At 45.3% G+C, this 23,944-nt stretch overlaps 1 protein-coding gene across 2 annotated transcripts in view; it reads right to left on the minus strand.

Annotated features, from left to right (window-relative positions):
* Positions 1–23,944, minus strand: part of MPP2 (membrane palmitoylated protein 2) — a 64,896-nt gene that overhangs the window by 20,757 nt on the left and 20,195 nt on the right. Inside the window, exons 3-5 of one of the 2 annotated variants that reach the window (XM_033170549.1) lie at positions 14,845–14,945; positions 6,180–6,332; positions 1,537–1,686 (exon numbers count right to left, since the gene is read on the minus strand). In XM_033170549.1, coding sequence (XP_033026440.1) covers positions 1,537–1,686; positions 6,180–6,332; positions 14,845–14,945 — 404 coding nt within the window. Of the gene's footprint in view, positions 1–1,536; positions 1,687–6,179; positions 6,333–14,826; positions 14,946–23,944 lie in introns of those variants that run through there. The other variant, XM_033170548.1, reaches the window with a different exon arrangement.

The following is a 23,944-nucleotide window of genomic DNA, read 5'->3' on the forward strand; positions in this document are numbered from 1 at the left end:
CCTCTCACATTCATGAGACCCTTCTTCTTGTTGAACTTGTGTCTTCTCTACTTCAGATATAATCTCTGGAAAATAATCCTCTCTAGCTGTGTCTCTAAATGCATCTTCAATCCCTCTAGTTGATTCTTTAAGTTCCTCAGCAAAGTTCTTAAAAGCACTTCTTAAAAGCACAACAACAACAACAACAACAACAACTTTGTTTATACCCCGCCCATCTGGCTGGGTTTCCCCAGCCACTCTGGGCAGCTCCCAACAAAATATTAAAAACACGACGATCAAACATCAAAAATTAAAAACTTCCCTAAACAGGGCTGCCTTCAGATGTCTTCTAAAAGTCAGATAGTTGTTTATTTCCTTGACATCTGTTGGGAGAGCATTCCACAGGGCGGGCGCCACTACCGAGAAGGCCCTCTGCCTGGTTCCCTGCAACTTCACTTCTCGCAGGGAGGGGACCGCCAGAAGTCCCTCGGAGCTGGACCTCAGTGTCCAGGCAGAACAATGGGGGTGGAGACACTCCTTCAGGTGTACTGCCTTCCACCCTTTCTAAGACTCCTCCTCTCCCTTATGTTCCCCAAGCAGTCTCAAACTGCATCTGTGCGTCTCTGGTCTCTGTTCTGCCCTCCTCATTATTCTGCACATTCTTGAAGACCGGAGGGGGGGGAGCACTTGTCGCAGCAGGAGAGGGAGACTCCCTGGATTCTTCAGCAGCCTCTTGACACCCTCCCCTCCTGTGCTTCAGCCTCAGAGTCTGAACTGTTCTCAGTCACAAGCTCTTCCTGCTCACTGAACCCTGTTGCCCCTTCAGTTTCCAACCCCTCCTCCCACCAATCTTCTCTCTCTGACTTCTCCTCTGTGTCCCACCACCAATCCTCTGGTTCTGAGCCTTCCTCCTCTGGGGTTTCCCTGGGGGGGGGGTTCCCCAGCTGGTACCTCCCACCACTCCTCTTCATCCAGCCGGTCCCCAACACCTGCCACCGACGCTTTGTGCTGCTGCCATGGAACCTGGGAAAGGGATGCGCTGGCAGCAGCAGAGGGGAAATGGGATGTGCCATCCCTGGATGGGGGGGGTTAACTAGTATTTGTGTATAGATTTTAAAAAAAAACCCTCCCAACCTATCAGAAGCACCCCTCATACATGTATCTCTCTGATATGTGCTTCATGCAATGAGGTGTGAAACAGTCCCAAGGGTTTTTTCGGGGGGGGGGGCAGCTTGAGAGAGGTTGACAGGTGTTAATGTAGGTTTAAATTTGTCTGAAAACAACCATCATCATCATCATCATCATCATCATCATCTGCCCTTCACCCTAAGATACTATCATGTTTTCTGAAGTAGGTTAGATTGGATTTGCCACAAAGAGAAACCTGGGCCACACTAGACTTCGCCATAGTGCATAGCATGTTAATTGTTGCTATGTAAGTGACAGGTTGGTTGTCTGGTTGGCTAGTTAGTTAGTTTGTTACAGTTCTGCTCAGCACACTGGCCTTTAAACTAAAATATGGCGAGGCCAATGACAGTGGAAAAAGACTTTACTCACCAAGTGCTCCCCAGCAGTCTTACGAATCCCCACCATGCGCACGGCATCTGGTGGCACCGGCTGGTTGTTGAACATGGGGTCCAGGACTGGACTGGGTGGTGGAGTCTCGTAGCTCTTGGAGGCAACGGAATCGTGGGTTTCCAAGAGGGACTGAGAAAGGGGCGCGGCAGGGGTGGGGAAGAGGAAACAACAGAAAGACTCGCTCAGCTGAGACCAGAGATAGATTAAGTAAAACGTAAAGGAGGGGAACGGGCCTCGTTACGGGGGATGATGAGGATCAAGTCTTTAGCACTAGGTCCTGGATCTCCAGGCCTTTCTCTCCAAATAGCACACCCAGATACCCCAGAAAGCACAGTGATGGCTTGCCTAGAGGCATCCATTCATACAGGAAGACTAAGAAACTGCCCTATGCTGAGTCAATGCCTTGGTCCATTTAGCTAAGCACTGGCTACAATGACTGGCAGCAGCTCTCCAAGGATTCATACATAGAATCATAGAATCATAGAATCATAGAATCATAGAGTTGGAAGAGACCACAAGGGCCATCCAGTCCAACCCCCTGCCAAGCAGGAAACACCATCAAAGCATGCCTGACAGATGGCTGTCAAGCCTCTGCTTAAAGACCTCCAAAGAAGGAGACTCCACCACACTCCTTGGCAGCAAATTCCACTGCCGAACAGCTCTCACTGTCAGGAAGTTCTTCCTAATGTTTAGGTGGAATCTTCTTTCTTGTAGTTTGAATCCATTGCCCCGTGTCTGCTTCTCTGGAGCAGCAGAAACAACCTTTCACCCTCCTCTTTATGCCATCCTTTTATATATTTGAACATGGCTATCATATCACCCCTTAACCTTCTCTTCTCCAGGCTAAACATACCCAGCTCCCTAAGCCGTTCCTCATAAGGCATCGTTTCCAGGCCTTTGACCATTTTGGTTGCCCTCCTCTGGACACGTTCCAGCTTCTGCGTGCACATAAACAGGTGCTGTACCACTGAGCTACAACCCTTCTGCAGCTAATATGTATTAGCATATGCGTATTTGTGCAAATTTGTGCCATGGGCCTGTGTCCAGAGACCTTAAAGTCCCTAGTCACAACCCTGGAAGCAGGGGCAAGCCTTCCAAGCCGTACCCAGAATGGGACCCCCTGGAGATTATTACTAGTAATAGTAACAATAATAATACAGTACTAACAACAATAAAATTTGATTGGTTGAGTGTACAGTGGTTCTCAAACGCCTTGGTACTCAAACAACTTGGAACCCAAACAGTGCAAACCCGGAAGTAAGTGTTCCCGTTTGCAAACTTTTATCAGAAGCCGAACGTGCTCCGTTTTGAGTGTTGCGCTTCCTATTTGAGTGAGTGCCACACTTCCGTTTTGAGTGCTACACTGAGGTCTGTCTGTTTTTCCTATTTATTTTGCGTTTTCGTTTTTGCGGCTCTTTTCCCCCCTGACTGTGTGGAACCCAGTTCAGCTACTGATTGATCGATTGTGTGACTGCAGCACATTGTTTATTGCTTTCATTTTATGGATCAACGGTCTCGTTAGATAGTAAAGTTCACGTCAAATCGATGTTTTTGGGGTTGTTTTTAGAAGTCTGGAACGGATTAATCCGTTTTGCATTACTTTCTATGGGAAAGCATGCTTTGGTTTGGGGAATGCTTTGGTTTTGGAACGGACTTCCGGAACGGACTAAGTTTGAGAACCAAGGTACCACTGTACTTATATGCCACTTTTTCACAATGAGCTGTGCCCAAAGTGGCTTACAGCAAACGTTCAAAACATCAAAATACAAATATATAGAGAATGCAGAGCACATAATGGCAACAAGCAACCATTTAACAAGCACAATAAATTCAATATTAATTAATTAATTAATTGATTAAGGTTTATAAATACATAAATACAAAGCAAAACAAGAGTTAACTAACAATGCAGTTCCTGGCACTGGTATTCCTGGACTCCAAGGAGGCTGGCTTAAATACAGTTCAGAGGGGGTGGGGGACTCTCACCAAGCTGGACAACAAACACCTGGCTCCCAGAGGAGGCTGATAGCAGCAAATGGCAAATGTTGGGGAGGGCAATGGTGTTCATTCCCTTCCCCAGCCTCCTGGAAGGACCAAGAAGAAGAAGAAGAGTTTGGATTTGATATCCCGCTTTATCACTACCCAAAGGAGTCTCAAAACGGCTAACATTCTCCTTTCCCTTCCTCCCCCACAACAAATACTCTGTGAGGTGAGTGGGGCTGAGAGACTCCAGAGAAGTGTGACTAGCCCAAGGTCACCCAGCAGCTGCATGTGGAGGAGCGGAGACGCGAACCCGGTTCCCCAGATTACGAGTATACCATTCTTAACCACTACACCACACAGGCACCAACTGCTGCTGTAGGTCTTATTTCTATCCCACCACTCCTCCCAAACGAGCCCAGGGTGGCAAACAACAGGAGCAAAACGATGCAATTAAAAATAAAATAAATACCGTATTTTCCCGTGTATAAGACTAGGTCCCCCCCCCTTAAAAATAATGTCAAAAATTAAGGGGCCTCTTATACAGGAATACAGATCTCCCCCATTTTCTTAAATCTGAGTCTTATACATGGGGGCGTCTTATAGAAGGAAAAATACGGTATGTTCTTGATCAGAATGGGATCTCTTCCACGGTGATTTCCGAAATCGCTAGATTCAGCCCAGCAAGAACATACACAAACGCACAGCGCCCTGGGGAACTATTGGGCCATATATCAATGGTGAGATATATAGTGCAACAGGTGTAGAGGTGCCTATCAAGGAGTGGACTAAGGAGTGGACCAGGCTTCAAATGCCCACTTAGCCATGAAGGTCACTGGGTAACCGTGGGTCATTCATTCTCTCTGAGCCCACAGGATTATTGCAGAGATAATACCCTGTGTGTCACCTTGAACTCTTTAGAGGGAGGTGGGATCACAACATCTGAATGACATTGTGACGGGGGCGGAATCTAAAGAGCAGCATTCCAAGTGTATTACAACTTGGCTTCTGATACCTAGCTATTAAATTATTATTATTATTATTATTATTATTATTATTATTATTAATACCCCGCACATCTGGCTGGGTTTCCCCAGCCACTCTGGACGGCTCCCAACAGAATATTAAAAACACGATCAAACATCAAACATTAAAAACTTCTAAACAGGGCTGCCTTCAGGTGTCTTCTAAAAGTCAGGTAGTTGTTTATTTCCCCGACATCTGATGGGAGGGTGTTCCACAGGGCGGGAGCCACCACCAAGAAGGCCCTCGGCGTGGTGCCCTGTAACTTCACTTCTTGCAGGGAGGGAACTGCCAGAAGGCCCTCAGAGCTGGACTTCAGTGTCCGGGCTGAATGATGGGGGGTTGAGATGCTCCTTCAGGTATACCGGGCTAAGGCTGGTTAAATATTGTTTAAATATTGTCTTAGACTTAGGGTTGCCAGGTCTGCTTCCAAAAAATAGTGGACAAGCGAGGGAGGGGGTTAAAATTAAATTAAATTCTATATTTTCTTACAAACATTTTAACACGTATTAAAATACCATTTCATCATAAAGCTTTTGAATAAAAAAATGTCCACTATTTTGTGGGGGAGAAATAGTGAACATAATGTGAAAAAAGTGGACTGTCCACTCAAATAGTGGACACCTGGCAACCTGACTTAGGCTTTCAACTTGGGTGGGCAATAAATCAAGCTTTCACTGTTAATAAGCTTCAGCTTCCTGTGACAACTGAAGGTGGCCTTGTTTAGGGAAGTTCTTAATGTCTGATGTTTTGTTGAGTTTTTAATATTCTGTTGGGAGCCGCCCAGAGTGGCTGAGGAAACCCAGCCAGATGGACAGGTATAAATAAATTATAATTATGATGATGATGATGCATAAACCTACCAGTTAAAAAAAATACAGGCATTTAAAACCCTCCCTCATGCCACCTTAGACATAGAGACAGAAAGGCAACACTAGCACAGAGAATCTATACTTCGCGTATATGCATCAACAGTCTGTAGTTACATGATCCAGCAAATTTGCTGAAGCTAAGCAGGTATTCATCTGGTCAGTTCCTAAGAGGGAAAACACCTGGGAACTCCCGGTGTGTCACCACGCAACTCATACAGAAGAAAGACCACATGCAAGTGCAATAAGGAAGGAAGCTAATAAACCAACAGCATTAAGCCAGATGCCTCAGGTGTCTGCAAAAGAAAAGGGACTTGAATCATGTCTTTCCTATACACACGGGAAGAAATAAACTACATCTCACTGTTGTTGACCAAAGCCCTCAGCCTGGCATGAAGCAGAAAGCTTTATCCATCGCCAAGTCATAACCCTCCCCCAACTCCCGCTGCCAAATAGGGCAAATCCACAGATGTCCCTTATTAATATACTGGCCCTGTGGGTCTTTGTGCGAAAGGGCACTTCTCCTGACACATTTCCTCTCTGTGTGTGTGTCACACACAGACAAAGCTGATATGCGCTGGGATTCCCGCTAACACCTCCTTGTGAGAAGCGAGCCCTTGGTGAATTGTCTGTCCTTCTTCTTTCAGGGCTCCACGGTCCATGTGGCATCAATGATCCCAGTTCAGGTCTGGAAGTGACACCTTCTTCTCTCCCCCCACCCCCAGATCTGGAGAGACAGCTGCCTCCTACCTGGAAGTGAGGCTCCTGGAGGATGCGAGCCAGCTCGGCGGCCGTGCTGTCTTGCTGAGCGATGCGAGTGATGTCTTTGAGTATCTCCTGGACCAGCTCCAGATTGTTGTCTCTCACGGCTTCCAGCTTCGTCTCCTCCAGTCGCTCGTGAGCCTGCACGGTGGGCGGGTGGCAAAAGGGTGAACGAGGGAGGGGGGGATTAGAGAGGCACATGTAAACAAACAAACCAACGAAGTCCCGCTAACCCTTTGTCCTTCCATACTGGTAAGTGTGGATGCTACAGACCTACAGGGTATGTTTCTGTAGATGCCTGAAAACCCATGGCCCTGTCCCCTATGTTAAAGCAAAAGCATTTGCGTGTGGTTGATAGAGCTCTCCAAAATTTAAATATGTAGCCTCACCCCATGGGTGCCTGCAGAGCTTGGGAAAACTCGCCAGCACTTTCCAGAGCCAAAGGGGTAAGGTTGGGGAGGGGGGCGTGTTGTGAACTGTGTAAAGGAAAGGAGATTGGAAGAATGACTCACACATGCCGCTCTCACACAAACACACAACCCACTTGCTCAGAGTAGCATCCTCAGAAAGATCAGAGCCTCTCCCAGCCTTTGATGGGGAGTGCAGCCAGAAACCAAGCAGGTCTTTGCTACAAAATAGGAAATTCTTTCCAGTAGCACCTTAGTGACCAACTGAGTTTGTTCTTGGTATGAGCTTTCGTGTGCATGAAGAAGTGATACTGAAGAAGTGTGCATGCACACGAAAGCTCATACCAAGAACAAACTGAGTTGGTCTCTGTGCTACTGGAAAGAATTTCCTATTTTGTTTCGACTATGGCAGACCAACACGGCTACCCACCTGTAACTTTGCTACAAAAGGGATGGATTGCTGGCTGTGGAGGAGCCCTCGAGAAAGGCTGTCCAAAGGGAGGCAGACACAAAAGAGAAGGAACTAAAAAATAATAAGGCTCTCAAGCCGAAGCTTAGCGTTGCCTGCCTGGAGTCAGCAGGAGGGGGGGGAAAGGAGAGTTTAATATAAGCCAGTTCTGGAATCCAGGGCAAGCACCGGAAAATAGCGAGGTGGGGTGTCTGTGGACAGCTTTGGCTGAAAAACGGGATACAACATCCTGGTTCTAGCTGTGGGATGTAAACACAGAGCAGCCAAACACAACACTCCTAGAGAGGACATGAAGGTAACTCAGTCCTCCAGGCTTAACTTCCTGTTTACCTGGACTGAGTTACAGGAACCAGAAGTAGGTGTGGTCTTACCTGGGAACCACATCCCAAAGATCACTCTCCATTTTGCCTCATCTTTTGAAGAAGCAGGATGCTCTCTCAGCCTGCAGCTGAGAGAAGCAGGGGTGAAGGCTGTTCCCTTATGGAAGCAGCTTCACCACATGTAAATACATTTATCTAAGTTTGTCTGCCTCCTTGTAGCCTGTACTGTGACTCTTGGATGTACGTGAGTAAACACTTTTATATCTAAAAATCAGTGCTGTTTTGTATCCTTACTTTTAAGAGGGAACAAGGGGAATATACCAGGAATATAGCTGGCTTAAGCAAGCCTATGCAAACGTTTTCTGCTGTGTTTTAAAAGGGAATGTAAACTGCTTAGTTTGGAGCTTGCTCACACAAGCTGGGATTGAGATATATAAATAATATATACTCATCCACATTCCTAAACATTCCCACACTAGCTCTCTCGAGAGCAACTTTCCCAGACTCCACTATTTGACAGGGCCTAGGCAAGAAGGGAGAATGTATTTGGGCTCTCAATCCTGGAAACATTCACATACAAGTTTTGCTAGGTTTCTGCGGCCAGCACAGAGCCAAACTAAAGGAGACACAGGAGATGTCCTGTTTTCTTACAGTATCTGAAGGCAGCCCTATTTAGGGAAGTTTTTAATGTTTGATTTTTTTCCACTTATTATTATTATTATTATTATTATTAGGGGGAAAGTGGGTATGGAAGGCAGGGAAGCTGCCGGATACAGTGATTGGGATCAGAGGTACAGCATGAGGGAGGGTCTGTTTAACCCTTACCCTTCATGCCATTTCCCTGCTCAAAATCACTCCCCAAGCTCTTTTTTCACTCTGCGGCTGGAAGATATGTGGTCCCTGTATCTTTTTCCCCCCTCAAGGAGAAAAGCGGTTTGGGGTAGGGATGTGGCAAGAGAGGAGACAGAGAAATTAGATTCAGTTCACGTCAAAAGGCAGATCGACCTAACGTGCAGTTTCCTGAAACTGTATGCAAACTGAAACGCGGCAATCCTTCAAGATTTGCACTTCTCTGAATTTTGCCGTTCTCCGGCCGAGTAATGTGTACAAAAATGCATATAACTGAGGTAAAGTGTGCGTAAAAATGCATATTAACTGTGAAAGCATACAAACAAAGACAAATGTGTTTTTTACAGAAATGGGTGTATTACGTTAAAAGAATGTGTTATCTTAAATGCTGGTGGATTTTAATGAGGACATTTTTAAAAATATCAAACTGAAGCGGAAATGCAAAGGGCTGAAATTAAGATTTGAAAAACGAGAAAGCAAGAGAATTGAAAGATTTGTTCATCCCTAGCTGAGGAAGGATGATATTTGAACGGGGCATGGGGGGGGAAATGGCAGGAAGGTAAGGGGTTAAGTAGCTACCTCATGAGATGCCTGATTCCCTTCAATCAAAAGCCTCCAGCTGGCTTGGTTAGAAATGAATTCAGCATTTCAGACCGAGAGATGATGGCCATTTCATTTTCAATTACTATTTCAATTATTGTTACTTGATTATAAATACAATTAAATTTCATTATTATCTGAACTTGGTTGAAATAAAATATATCTGTTTCAGATCCTGCTTACGCATTCCCCATTTCAAAAGCAACCTGGCTCCAAATGACTAAAAATCCCAAAGCCAGAAACAGGTTTGCTGTGAACCGCCCTGCGATCTTCGGATGGAGGGTGGTATATTAATGATCTAGGCGGCAACTGTTTCGCACGGGGGTCTTTTCCCGGCCCCCACACCTGTCGGCAAAGCGTGCATAATTCTGCCTCCATTCTTTCCTCTTCCGGGTCCAAAAGGACCCACACGTTGATGATCACATGTCATTTGGACGCACCTAAAATGGTCATCGCTAGTAACAATAACAGAGATCAGTTTGCATTTCTAAGTGCAGAAAGCATTGATCTGATGTGTAGAGATATTTCCTATTCTACAGGGTGAGTCCTTTAAAAGAGGCCCCGTGGATACATGTTCCACGGAGCCTCTTTTAAAAGACTCACTCTGTAATTCATTCAAGAGGGTTCTGGAAGCTTCTCTGTGTGAAAGAAACAAGCAGAAGATTCATGGAATTTGGGTTATTCCTTCAGAAAAGCTGAGTACTGTACAGCTGGCTTTAACCGATTCTGTTATCTCTTTCTGCCAAGTCCTTGCTGAATATAATTATAGGCTAGAAGGAGCCTGGGTTTCACTTCTCTTTCTTTCTGTCTCTCTTCCTTCTGGTGTGGTGTTTCTGTACATAGTATGCTTAGTGTTAAGGTTTAGACTTACTATAAGTTATTGTAAGTTTAAGGTAAATCTGCTGCAACTGGATTTCTTATCCTGAATGTATTGGATTTGTGACCATTGTGTTCATTTGCCTTCAGTTGCAGTAAAGCTCTGCTGGATGAAATATTAATTGCCTCTGGTCATTTTTTGGGCAATCCTGCAACACGTTTAAGTTTCTACTCTGCTAACTATACGTTGGAGTTCTGCTCTGGATCAATATTGAATAGAATTCTTGTTGGAGGTGTCATAAGGAAGAGGGGACCTTTTCACATATGTGGTGGCATTGCGAGAGGATTCAAAAATTTTGGACCCAGGTATTAGAAGAAATAAAAAAATGATGAAATACAATGTAAAGAAAAAGCCAGAATTATTTTTGCTGGGAATCGTAGATGGAGAAATAAGTAAACAAGATGAAAAATTATTTCACTATGCCACTGCTGCGGCCAGAACCTTAATAGCACAATATTGGAAAAAGGAAGAAGGGCCGGATATTAAAGAATGGCAAGAAAAATTAATAAACTATATTGACCTGGCAAAGCTAACGGATAAAATTAGAGGAAGGGCTGATCAAAAATTTCAACAAGACTGGGGGAAGTTTGGAGATTATTTAAAAAAGCAATGCCCCACAGTGAAATGCTGGCTCCATTTCTAGACAATCTGTATCTTAATTAAGTAGAGGTATATAGAGAAAGGAAAATTGCACAAAATAGACTAGAAGGAATAAAGATGTATCAGAGTAGTATTATAAATGCTAGATTGATTCCTAGGATGAAGACAAGTGGAAGCCTTGAGGGAGGAGGTTGTAGGAAAAGAAGAAAAAAGAATTATATGAACTTGCAAGAGGTTATAAAGGTGATGTATATTTTTGGATGCTTCGCGATACTGAACTTAATGTTGTATCTTATGATTTATCACAATAAGGGTATCGTTAAGGTCTTATACTTTAGTTACAATTAATTTGGTTTTGTTAAATTTTACCTTGTATCGGATTTTTGGTTGAGTGGATATATATATTTTATGGATTGCTTTTCTGTATTTATTTAATAAAGTTTAAAAAAAATGAATAGAATTCCATGACAATAACCACTGCACACACTTGAGAGCAGGCGCTGTTGGCTGGCTGTCTACTCTTTCTGGGTTGTTTGCGTATATTATCTTTCATTTTAATGGCTAATTTTCCCTAGTGGCTGCAGTGGAGAGAACGAGGAGCAATTAGCTGCCAGAAGAAAGATAAGCAGAGGTAAACAACGGAAAGGTGGCCAGGGATTCCTGTCTCTGAGACTGCATGTCCACCCCAACTCTGAGCACTTCCCACACACCCATCTTTCTCTACCTGTCACTGTGGGAACTTTTAGAATCCTCAACAGAGTCCGGCTTATGCATGGCTAATTCAGGCATGGCATTAATCTCAGGGCTGTAGGTTCGAGCCCCACGTTGGGCAAAAGATTCCTGCATAGAGGACCGTTGTGGTCCCTTCCAACCCTACAATTCTATGATTCTATATGAAGGTAAAAAGGTGACCCCTGGACGGTTAAGTCCAGTCAAAGGCAACTAAGGGGTTGTGGCACTCATCTCGCTTTCAGGCCGAGGGAGCCGGCGTTTGTCCACAGACAACTTTCCAGGTCATGAGGCCAGCATGGCTAAACTGCTTCCGGCACAACAGAACACTGTGACGGAGACCAGAGCGCACAGAAACGCAGTTTACCTTCCCGCCGCAGCGCTACCTATTTATCTACTTGCACTGGTGTGCTTTCGAACTGCTAGGTTGGCAGGAGCTGGGACCGAGCAATGGGAGCTCACCCTGTCGTGCGGATTCGAACCGCCGACCTTCCGATTGGCAAGCCCAAGAGGCTCAGTGGTTTAGACCACAGCGCCACCCGTTCCCATTATGGATATATAAGCCCTTGCCGGTTCATCAAGCTATTTCCATGGTATCCCAGATTCTAACAGGGAACTCATTCTTCAAGTGTGCATTCTTGTGCAGCCAAAACAATGCCATCCAAGCACAAGAGGGATGGATCAATGGGTGTGTGGAGACTCCAATATTTGCGAAAGTACCCAAAATAGCCCAATGAGGAGGAATAAGCGTGCTCAGTAGGTGCAGAATACTGCCTGCCTGTTCGGGGAAGAAAATGGAAAACCATGAACAGGGAATTATTCTGGAAAAGCACATTGCTCGCTGGAAGCCTGAACAGGTTTGCTCTACCCCGCAATGTGTGCTGAGACAAAAACCATCCCCTCCAAATTCAAACTAGTGAATGCTTTTGTCAAATACTCTCCCGCTATTCTCTAAGTGGTTGAATATTTGATGGCTGCTTTTGACATCCAGCTACACTGAATTTTGTTGTTTGATGCCTGACAGGTTTTGACAATAATTTATTGGTTGATACTAGCAATTGTGTTTGATAGTGCAGGCAGGACAGATAGCAAATACACAAATCGTATTATTGAGCTTCAAACCAAAAACCACACTCAGATTATGGCTAATTATATCTACTAATAAGATGGTTATTATCTTCTTTTGGAGAAGCCCCACTGAAGGGCGATCCATAAATATTTTAAATAAGAAAAAGTAGCAGAGTAGTTAAGAAAAAAAAGTGGGAATCAGCATTGGTATTTAAACTGGCACATCAAGCAAACAGCTGGAATAAATATTCAAGAAAGCAAATTTCTTGAAATGTGGGCTTTATTTATACATTTTTGGAATAACAGAATTGGGGGATAGAATTGGCGCTGTGGGTTAAACCACAGAGCCCAGGGCTTGCTGATCAGAAGGTCAGCAGTTCGAATCCCCGCGATGGGGTGAGCTCCCGTTGCTCGGTCCCAGCTCCTGCCCACCTAGCAGTTCGAAAGCACGTCAAAGTGCAAGTAGATAAATAGGTACCACTCCGGCGGGAAGGTAAACGGTGTTTCCATGCACTGCTCTGGTTCACCAGAAGCGGCTTAGTCACACTGGCCACATGCCTCGGAAGCTGTACGCCGGCTCCCTCGGCCATTAACGCGAGATGAGCCCCACAACCCCAGAGTCGGACACGACTGGACCTAATGGTAAGGGGTCCCTTTACCTTTACTCTTTATCCCACCCTATGCTAAACAAGAGTTGAAAGCTCATTCTAAAACTGGGGGGTAAGCATGTTTGGGCTCTATTCAATTACTGTATATTTCCGTGTATAAGACTATATTTCCCCCCAAATTTTTTAAGGTTAAAATTGGGGGTCGTCTTATACACGGAATGTTGCAATTAATTATTTCTTAATTAATTAGGCTCAAATAGGAGAGGTTGTCTTATACCTGGGGGAATCTTATACACAGAAAAATACAGTAAGTCCTAAACAGAGTAGACAAATTATAATATGAATTTTGTTAGTCATGCCCTTTAGCTATAATGGGTCTACTCTTGAGCAAGACTAGCATTGGCTCCCCCCCCCCCCGGTTTATCCTATCTGTGTTACACCTTGTTTGTAACATTTTTTTCTTATAAAAACACTAAATGAAAAACCCATTTATAACCGGGCCTTTCTGCCTCAGCTTGAGGCAGCTTGCAGCAAAATCAATAAGTCTGATCAATAAACAACAACAAAAACAAAGAATATGAACAAGCAGAGGAGAGTAAATAATACACAAAACTACTTAGCAGCGGGGGAATCAGGCCAAAGTCCCCCGTTGATGTGCAATGGCTTTTAAAACAAACAAAAATATCGGCGCACATGATGGAGAACATGCAATGGTAGTTAGTACTTGACAGGGGTTAGACAGCTGGACAATTTAAGAGATCTGTTATTGGATAAACTACCCAGAGAGACACTTGCGGCCTAAAGCGGTTGAATTTTGAGGGGGAAGTTTTTTCCTGCTTAAAATGGCACTTTTAAACTTAAAACGTCTTGTCCCAAAATTGCCAGAGTTTTACATTTCTGCAGATTTTGACCACCGGCTCTCTACGGAGCACGAAAAAAGAAAGAAAGAAAGAAATCTTGAGCCTGCATACAGGGAATTCACGTGTTCTGTATAATCAAAAGCTGCAGCAGTGCTATGATGAACCATGGCTGAAATGAAGTTGTATGTAATAGCAGCAATAGGCTGGGGAGGGGGAGTGGATGGTCACTAACAGGGTGGATAAATATCAATGATTTTTTTTAAAAAAAAAATAAAAAATCAGATTTTAAAAAATTAAATCTGGTTTTTTTGATTTAAATTGGATTTTTAAATAAAACGCTTTTGGAGGAAAAATCTTTCTAAAGACGGTTTTCTATTTAAGTTACATTTTTGCCCAAAGGCTATTCACCAGGAAATAAGGATTTGTTTTAAGTTTTCCATGTGTGCTAAAATTCAAAACAAAATCGAAAATTCTTTCTAGTAGCACCTTAGAGACCAACTGAGTTTGTTCCTGGTATGAGCTTTCGTGTGCATGCACACTTCTTCAGATGCTTCTTCAGTTGGTCTCTAAGGTGCTACTAGAAAGAATTTTCGATTTTGTTTTGACTATGGCAGACCAACACGGCTACCCACCTGTTGCTAAAATTCAGTCTAAGTTTTGATTTATTTTTTTTAATTGTTTAACCACAATTTACAATGTACAAGTTGTACATTCCCGGTAGTACTTTGATAACACATTCTACTATTTCTCTTTGGAATTTTGAGATTTTGTGAGCAAATCCTTTTTTTTTCTTATCATTTTAAAATCATTCATTTATCTGGACGTGTCGCAACCAGTTGAGAATAGAACCTTCAATCTTCTCACCCCACTTCTGTTTCGTATTACTTCTGAATCTCATTTTAAGAGAACCACCTTGCGCTTGGCAAGACACCATCATCCATTCTGTCACACCACAGGGGACCCATTCAGCTAAAAAACACGGAAGAAGTCATGTATGTGTGTGCATGTTTGTGTGTGCATTTGTGTTATGTGTGTGCAGTGTGAAGGCCGGATCGTGTACAACAATACCTTCCAGGTAAAGGGGAAATAAAGCGAGCAGAGACTAGGTTGTCAGCTAATCTATTTGGCAAATGCGTTAAGGGCAGGATTAAGGAGGAGTAAGCGATGCAGCGGAAGTGGGTGGAACTGGAGGTGCAGGAACTGTTGCAGCAAACTGCCCCTCTCCCAAACTACCCCATGTAACTGTACCTTAGCCAATGATCTTACTATTGGACTCTCCATGAGGCCACGGAGAAAGATGAGATCCAGGTCTCCGGCTCCCATAGAGTTGGGGAGGTCACTGAGGTTGTCCAAGACCTGCTGCATTGCTGTGTAGAGAAACAACAGGGGTGTTATTTAATTTTCTATTGGGGTGGGGACAGAAATCATAACAAAACAGGTGCGATCAGGGCCAGGCCAAGACATTCTGGCACCTGAGGCCAGCCACAAAATATAACCTACCTCCCCACCATAGCCTCCAACATTTCTCCGATGAAAATAGGGACGTCCTATCCCATAATAGGGACGCGGGTGGCGCTGTGGGTTAAACCACAGAGCCTAGGGCTTGCCGATGGATCGGAAGGTCGGCGGTTCGAATCCCCACAACGGGATGAGCTCCCGTAGCTTGGTCCCTGCTTCTGCCAACCTAGCAGTTAGAAAGCACGTCAAAGTGCAAGTAGATAAATAGGTACCACTCCGGCGGGAAGGTAAACGGCATTTCCGTGCGCTGCTCTGGTTGGCCAGAAGCGGCTTAGTCATGCTGGCCACATGACCCGGAAGCTGTCTGCAGAGCGAGATGAGCACACAACCCCAGTCGTTGGTGACTGGACCTAACGGTCAGGGGTACCTTTGCCTTATCCCATAATAATAACTTTACTAACCGCCCATCTGACTTAGTTACCCCAGCCACTCTGGGCCACTTCTGGCATATATACAAACATAATAAAACATTAAATATTTTTTTTAAAAAAAATCTTCCCCATACAGAGCTGCCTTCAAATTTCTTCTAATGGTTGTACAGTTACTTATCTCCTTGGCTCCGTGGTCGAATAACTCCATACCTTCCAACATTTCTCTGAAGAAAATAGGAATGTCCTAAGGAAAAGCGGGACATTCCGGGATCATATCAGAAACCAGGGAAACTTTTGTAAATCTGGGACTCTCCCTGGAAAATAGGGTCTGTTTTAAGCTGCTCTGGGGGCTTTTTTAATCTTAGACAAATGCCCTAAATAAATAAAGAATCTTGCTTCTTCGGAATACAAATGGGAAGGGGGGGTGAGCCATTTCCCTTCACAAAATTTAACCAAAGGGGGAGGTGTTTGGCACAGCCTAGTCAGTAGTGTGCCCTACATTTCCAGGCCCACTAGCTAATTGAGGAGAACGTTTCGTTATTGACCGATGCTTTTGTTGATCAATTTACTGACTGGATCGCCAATCCTACTTCATTTGCTGTGTTTTGGGGGGGACGGTTCCCCCTCATATCTGCATTCCCTGAGAGGGAAGGAAAAACCAGACTGCAGCCTCTGTGCCTTAGTCCACATGCGCACACAGAGCACAAACAAACAAGTAGCATTTGTGGATCTTGGCAGACAGCCACAAACATCTGCTTCATCCCCAGATGATAAATTCGTTAATACAGGATATAACTGGGGTTCCTCTCTTGCCTTTCAGTCAACAGAGCAGGCAGAGGGGCCTCTGAAGATGCTGCAGGTTGACTGACCGCTCCGGGGCGAACGTTTGAGAGGCTGTTGAAAACATTGTGCCAGGCATTAACTGCTGAGAATTGTGAGCCTTTCCCAGAGACGGATGGCCGTTTTTTCTCGTGTATCCCCCCCCCCCCGGCCATAGTGGCTAATTGTCCCTGTGAGTTATGAGGGGACAGGGCAGAGACAGCAGATGGAGAGGGGGACGCAAGCCAGCACTTCCCTCTCCCCATGGTTTTTCCGCTGCGGGTTTCTCTGCCAGCCGTTGACGGGAGTTTCAGGTTTCTCAACCCTGGGGGGGCAGCTTAGATCATTCGAACAGTGGTAACCTCGGTTCTCAAGCAAAATCCGTTCTGGAAACCCATTCGGCCTCCGAAACGTTGGGAAACCAAGGTGCGGCTTCCCACCAGTTGCAAGAGCTTCTTGCACTCAGCAGAAGCTGCATCGCAAGTACGGGTTCCAAAAAATGTTCAAAAACGGAAGCATTTCAGAGAAGAGGAACTTGGAAAGGACGAGGAACCTGGAAAGCTGTGGTGGAGAGTCTTGCCAGCAATGACCAGTGGTGGTGGTGGGGGGGCTTTCCCCAAGGGTAAATGAAACAAAAACCATCGGCTAGCTTGCCCAATATTCAAGGTATAGCTCAGCCGATAGAGCATGAGACTCTTAAGCCGAGGGTCGTGAGTTTGAGCCCCACATTGGACAAAAGATTCCTGCATTGGAGTACATTGTCAGCAATATAAAGTAAAGGTAAAAGGTAAAGGACTCCTGGGCAGTTACGTCCAGTCAAAGGCGACTATGGGGTTGCGGCGCTCATCTCGCTTTCAGGCCAAGGGAGCTGGCGTTTGTCCACAGACAGCTTTCTGGGTTGTGTGGCCAGCATGACTACACCGCTTCTGATGCAACAGAGCACAGTGATGGAAACCAGAGCGCACAGAAATGCCGTTTACCTTCCTGCCACAGCGGTACCTATTTATCTACTTGAACTGGCGTGCTTTTGAACTGTTAGGCTGGCAGGAGCTGGGACAGAGCAACAGGAGCTCTCTTCATCGCAGGGATTCGAACCGCCGAAATTCTGATTGGCAAGCCCAAGAGGCTCAGTGGTTTAGACCACAGCGCCACCCGCCACCAATGCTTTCGAGTGCTTTTGAATCTACTCCTTCCCCCATCCAACGGAGGGAAATGGGCACTCTTCGTTGTGCGTTAAGTGAACAAGAGGATTCAAAGCATGGTTCTGAAGAAGCCAAATGCCATTTCCAAAATGTCCAGGGGCACATTTGGAAAGATCAACCCAAAATTGTACATTTCCCTAAAGCGCAGAAAGCCTCCCCCACCCCTTTTCCCACAACCAGAAGCTATGAATTACCACTTCTTTGTCGTTGTCAACACACACTCCTGATAACCTAAAGAAGGCTGAGCTGTCAGAGTCCATTACCAAGATAGAAATGTGCCACCTGCAATAACTCTACGGGCAGCTGGTGAGTAGCAGCATTTGTGAAGAAATTTAGCAGCCACCAGTAAGCAGCAGTTAGTGACAAAGAAGTGCCATAGGTACATATTAACCATGCTCAATCATGGATGTGTGGGGAGATGCCGGGGATAAGGAGTTGGGGTCAACCCAGTTTCAAACGGGAAGTGTAGATAGGCATGCATGAGCACACCCTAACCAGGGGGTTGAACCCCTTTTGTCCATGTTAGCTCTGAGATTAGAAGTTGTTCAGCCAAAGAGTCAGAAAAAGTATTAGGATAGCTCAGTTGCTTAGAGCATGGTGCTGATGACTCCAAGGTTGCAGGTTTGGTCCCCGTAAGGGACAGCTGCATATTGGACCAGATCAGTGGTTCCCAACCTTTTCTTGGCCATGCCCCACCTAAGCATCCCTAAATTCCTGATGCATCTCCCCACCCGCCAGTGACATATAATTCTTATTACAGTGGTACCCCGTGTTACACACGCGATCTGTTCCAGATCACGCTACGTAACATGGGCGTGCTTAACACGAACACCCCCCCCAAAAAAAACCAGAAATTCGGGCGTTTTTGCACTTCTGCACATGTGCGAAGTGCGCAGAATGCTTGTGCGCACCTGTGCGCACCCACGCATCGCGCGCGCTCCAGGGAGGATTTCCAGGTTGCGGAGGTCCGTAAGTCAAACGTACACAACATGGAGCATACACAACTCGAGGTATGACTGCATTCAAAAAGTGAACTCCTATTCACATGGAGGTAGCCTAAAAGGCCATTGGCTTGGTCTGAACAAGCTTCCAAATTCCCCCTCTTAATAATCAATCCCCCCCCTTGTGGGGCATGTGCCCCACATTGGGAACCACGGGACTAGATGATCCTCAGGATCATTTCCAGCTCTATGAATGCAAAGAAAGGAGAGGGAAGCGGACTTTTATTTCAGTTTAACCAAAACAGGCATGATGGCATCTTCCACTACGCGAACGCCACTCCGAGCAACCACGAAGCTTCCAGGTTATGCAGAACTCTTTCCTTGCACAAAGCCTGGATGAAGAAGCATAGCTCAGTGGTTCAACCCCCAGCATTTATGGCCGCCCATCTGAAAGCTGACATAGAACCAAAGAATTGTAGAGTTGGAAGGGACCCTTTGATCCAGAGTAGATTCCAATGCATAGTTAGCAGAGTAACAACTTAAACACGTTACAGGTGGGTAGCCGTGTTGGTCTGCCATAGTCAAAATGTTATAAAAATTAGGTTCGACCCCAGAAGGGAGTCCACGAACCCGGGGGAGAGCCTTAGTAGGGCTCCCCTCCTCTCAGGAGCACTTATGAATAAATAGAGACGATACAGAATCTCCCAAAGCAAGACGATAGCCCTTTATTTGTTACTGCTGCAGCAGGGTGTTTTGCAAGCAAAAGACCTCGAACAAAGGCGTGCAAGTTCCTATATAGACTTTTGAAATTGCCCCCCTCCAGCTCAAAACCACCCCTCCATACATCACAAATTGGGAGGGTCTGTTAGCAGTGATCTGAGCATCCTGGATCCTGCCCCCTGCCTCCTCTTGCCCTCCACCAAAAACCCATCAAGTGAAACAAAAAGATATTTACATTTCCCTATATCCCAGCCAAGTTAATCACACCCTTTTGTCTGGCACTCAGGTATCAGGATGCCAGAGATTATCACTCAGGCAGAGGGCTGCTGAGTAGCTGGAGGGGCAACCCCCCCCCTCCTTTATTCCTGAGACAAAGAAATACTTGGTCAGTTGGGAGTCAAAATGGAGTGAGGCCTGTCTTCCTGTGCTGTTTTTCAGACATGTGGCCTTATTTGTTTTGGTACATTAATAACAATTATTATATATAAATAAAATACCTTAAAATTCTTACAACAAAAACATAAACACGTTGCAGGATTCCCAAAAAATAGACCAGAGGCAATTGTATTTCACCCAGCAGAGCTTTTCTGCTACTGAAGGCATATGAGCATAATGGTCCCAAATCCAATACATTCAGGATTGGCACAGTCCATAAGAAATCCAGTTGCAGCAGGCTTATCTCAAACTTCCAATAACTTATAAGAAGTCTAAGCCTTAACACTAAGCATACTATGTACAGAACACCACACCAGTAGGAAGAGAGATGGAAAGAGAAAGAGAAACCCAGGCTCCTTCTGGCCCTACTTTTATAGTCAGCATGATCTGAACAGAAAGAGATAACAGAACCAGTTTTAACCAGCCCTACTCAGCTTCTCTGAAGGAATAACCCAAACTTCACAAACCTTCTGTTTGCATCTTTCACGCAGAGAAGCTTCCAGAACCTTGCTGAATTAAGTAGAATAGGAAAGATATGTACACATCAGATCAACACTTTCTGTACTAAGAAATGCTAACTGAAAGGAATATGCATTTTGTCCCATACAAGGATCGAACCTGCAACCTTGGCGCTATCAGCACCACGCTCTAACCAACTGAGCTATCCGGGTCATCTATGCTATAGCAGAATGTGTGGCATGGCTTTACACCTCTCTCTTTCTGTCTCTCAACTGGCTGCTGTTGCTTCCACCCCTGGGTAGACAGAAAGCAGCTTCCACAGAATTAACCCTATTAAATATTTCACACACATCTAGGACGGAGCCTTAATCTGGGACACTGGGGAAGCTGGCACCATTATCATCCCCACAGTCCCTTGCCTCGGGGACAGCTATCTCCTACCTCCTCTATGAAGCTCCGGTTTCAGAGAGGAAACGAAGAACCTCTCTTCTGAAAAGAGGTCACTCACTGGGCTGCCATTCACAGCTGACTTCTGGAAAGATGCTGAGGGCACTTCATCCTGCTGCTGTGGCAACCGTCTCAGGGTACCACAGCGCTGTTAAGATTGCTCTCAGTTCAGTTTTGCAGCCGAACCAAAGGCCAGGAGAGGCAGTTCTTCCCCATCTCTTTTCTAACAGTCTCAAATGAGGCAATAATAATAATAATTAATTAATTTAAATAATTTAAATAGCCAGACAATGAGATGCAAAATATATAAACTCTGTGTGCGCACGTGCATTTGTGCCTGCTTACGAGAGCGAGTAACACTTGTCAAGGAGGTTGGCTTAGAATCATAGAATCATAGAGTTGGAAGAGACCACAAGGGCCATCCAGTCCAACCCCCTGCCAAGCAGGAAACACCATCAAAGCATTCCTGACAGGTGGCTGTCAAGCCTCTGCTTAAAGACCTCCAAAGAAGGAGACTCCGCCACACTCCTTGGTAGCAAATTCCACTGCCGAACAGCTCTCACTGTCAGGAAGTTCTTCCTAATGTTTAGGTGGAATCTTCTTTCTTGTAGTTTGAATCCATTGCCCCGTGTCCGCTTCTCTGGAGCAGCAGAAAACAACCTTTCACCCTCCTCTATATGACATCCTTTTATATATTTGAACATGGCTATCATATCACCCCTTAACCTTCTCTTCTCCAGACTAAACATACCCAACTCCCTAAGCCGTTCCTCATAAGGCATCGTTTCCAGGCCTTTGACCATTTTGGTTGCCCTCCTCTGGACACGTTCCAGCTTGTCAGTATCCTTCTTGAACTGTGGTGCCCAGAACTGGACACAGTATTCCAGGTGAGGTCTGACCAGAGCGGAATACAGTGGTACTATTACTTCCCTTGATCTAGATGCTATACTCCTATTGATGCAGCCCAGAATTGCATTGGCTTTTGTGAATTGTGTTCTCTCTTATACTGCCAGCAAATTTGGACTGAACTCTGATGGGGCAACAAGTGAAACTGGCAGATTAATTGATTTGGACCAGCAGCTACTGCCCTTTAAATGTGATATAAATGTGCCATGAACCCTCACTACTACTATGCATTAAAAATGGGCTTTCGCCACCCTGAATGTGTAGCTAAAAAGATCGCTCAGATTTTAAACCAAATATGGAACCTTCCTAAACATTTGCAGCCCAGACACCTAGAAATCTATTTTTGTGTACATACTGTTTATCCCACTTTTAGGCTACAAACCCTCCCAAAGTGGCCAGAAACTGAAAATTATCTATTCAGCTTGGTTCTCAAAACTATAATGTTGTCTCTTTAAAAAGATTGCTGCCGATGATTTTAGGAACTCGGTGCCATTTCCAGCTACAGGTTATAAAGCGTAGTTAAATCTATCAAGCCTGTTCAGGCTGGAGTTGAGCCAAACTTTATCGGCAAAAGTTACCCAAGAACTTTCAGTCTCCCCTCAAACTGTTGGAAAATATCAGGGGACCCAGGAGAAAATTTGGCAAAATGCCTCCCCCAGCCTGTACACACACACACACAACCTGAGCCTACAACCGGGGGGGGGGGGTGTCACAGCATTAACACCCCAACAGTGCCTTGCTTCTGTCATAGTCACAGCCTTGAATTCAAACATAAATCAAACATCCCTCTGACTTCCCAGTTTACCACTTTCCTTCTAACTTTTAGTTCACACCACCCAACTCTCTCCACTCTGCCCTTTGTCTTTCTCACTATTCGAGAGTTGAGGGAGGAACCCCACCCATTTGATCATCCTGCACAGACCCACTTCCTTTGTTCCTTTAATGGCCCATCTCCCAGGCTATCGCCTCACCAGAAAGCTAGCCAGGCTTATATTTTTAACAGTTGCTGGATAGGATGGAGAATTCTAGGTGCCAACTTATGGATGCAACACAAATTTATCTTGACTGTTGAAGAAAGCAGTGGTCTGGTTCCTGCCACCTCCTAAGCCGGTTTGCTAGGACTCTAGAGGCTCGGATTTTGAAATTTAAGGGGTGGGGCCTGGTAAGGTTGGGGCAAAGCCTGGTTAGCATTCAAATAGGGAGCAGGGCATAGGAAGCAGCTGTCTTGCAAAGCTGTTTTGACCATCTACTCTAGAAAGGTCTCCACTCCGGCATAGCATCTTTCCCCATCACCTGTTATGTAATTCTTTCAGCTGGAAGTGCCGGGGAATGAAGGGGGGACTTTATGCACACTCCCCCTGAGTTATGGTCCCTCCATAGCTGGTGGGCAGAGCACTGTCAGGGTTTGGAGGGGGGGGGATTAGAGCCCGAAGGCTCAGAGGCAAGGCTTGATCGGCATGGACAAAAGGGCTGAAGCCAATCAGATAACAGCTTCCCCGCCAATCACCCCAAGACATACTTCTTTCACCTGCAGGTGCTTAGAAGACAACCAAAACTTGAGAACCTCAAAACCACCCTGCCAAGTTCAGCATCATCCACAGTGTCTGCCTCATATTAACCAACTAGAAGATATTAGGATATTATTATTATTATTATTAGCATTGCTCCTCATCCAGGCATCAAAGGAGCCAGTGTGGTGTAGTGGTTAAGAGCAGTAGACTCGTAATCTGGGGAACAGGGTTCGCGTCTCCACTCCTCCACATGCAGCTGCTGGGTGACCTTGAGCTAGTCACACTTCTTTGAAGTCTCTCGGCCCCACTCACCTCACAGAGTGTTTGTTGTGGGGGAGGAAGGGAAAGGAGAATGTTAGCCGCTTTGAGACTCCTTCAGGTAGTGATAAAGCAGGATATCAAATCCAAACTCTTCTTCTTCTTCTTCTTCTTCTTCTTCTTCTTCGTCTTCAAATGGCTAAAATATTCCATTTCTGGCAAGCCTGAAATTGTTAGCTGTGAAAATACGGTAGGTGGCTATTTTGAAGTGTTTTCCAATATTCTTAAATGGTTTAAAACATGGTGTGTTTGTGTTGAATTCTATTGTTTTGCTGTTCTGTTGTCTTCCGCCTTGAGCTCCTTTGGGAGGAAGAATAGGATACACACACACACACACACAGCCAGAATGGTACCTTGGATCTTGAACAACTTGATTCCCGAAAAAATAGGCTCCTGAACAATCGAAACCCGGAAGTGACTGTTCCGGTTTTTGAACAATTTTTGGAAACCGAACGTCCGATGCTTTGGTTTCTGAACGTTTTGGAAGTCGAATGGACTTCCAGAATGGATTCCGTTCAAGAACCAAGGTTGTTGTTGTTCAGTCGTTCAGTCGTGTCCGACTCTTCATGACCCCATGGACCAGAGCACGCCAGGCACCCCTATCCTCCACTGCCTCCCGCAGTTTGGCCAAACTCATGCCAGTCACTTCGAGAACACTGTACAACCATCTCATCCTCTGTCGTCCCCTTCTCCTTGTGCCCTCCATCTTTCCCAACATC

Source organism: Lacerta agilis, chromosome 14 (genome assembly GCF_009819535.1).
Source record: "Lacerta agilis isolate rLacAgi1 chromosome 14, rLacAgi1.pri, whole genome shotgun sequence".
NCBI classification, from domain to species: Eukaryota; Metazoa; Chordata; class Lepidosauria; order Squamata; family Lacertidae; genus Lacerta; species Lacerta agilis.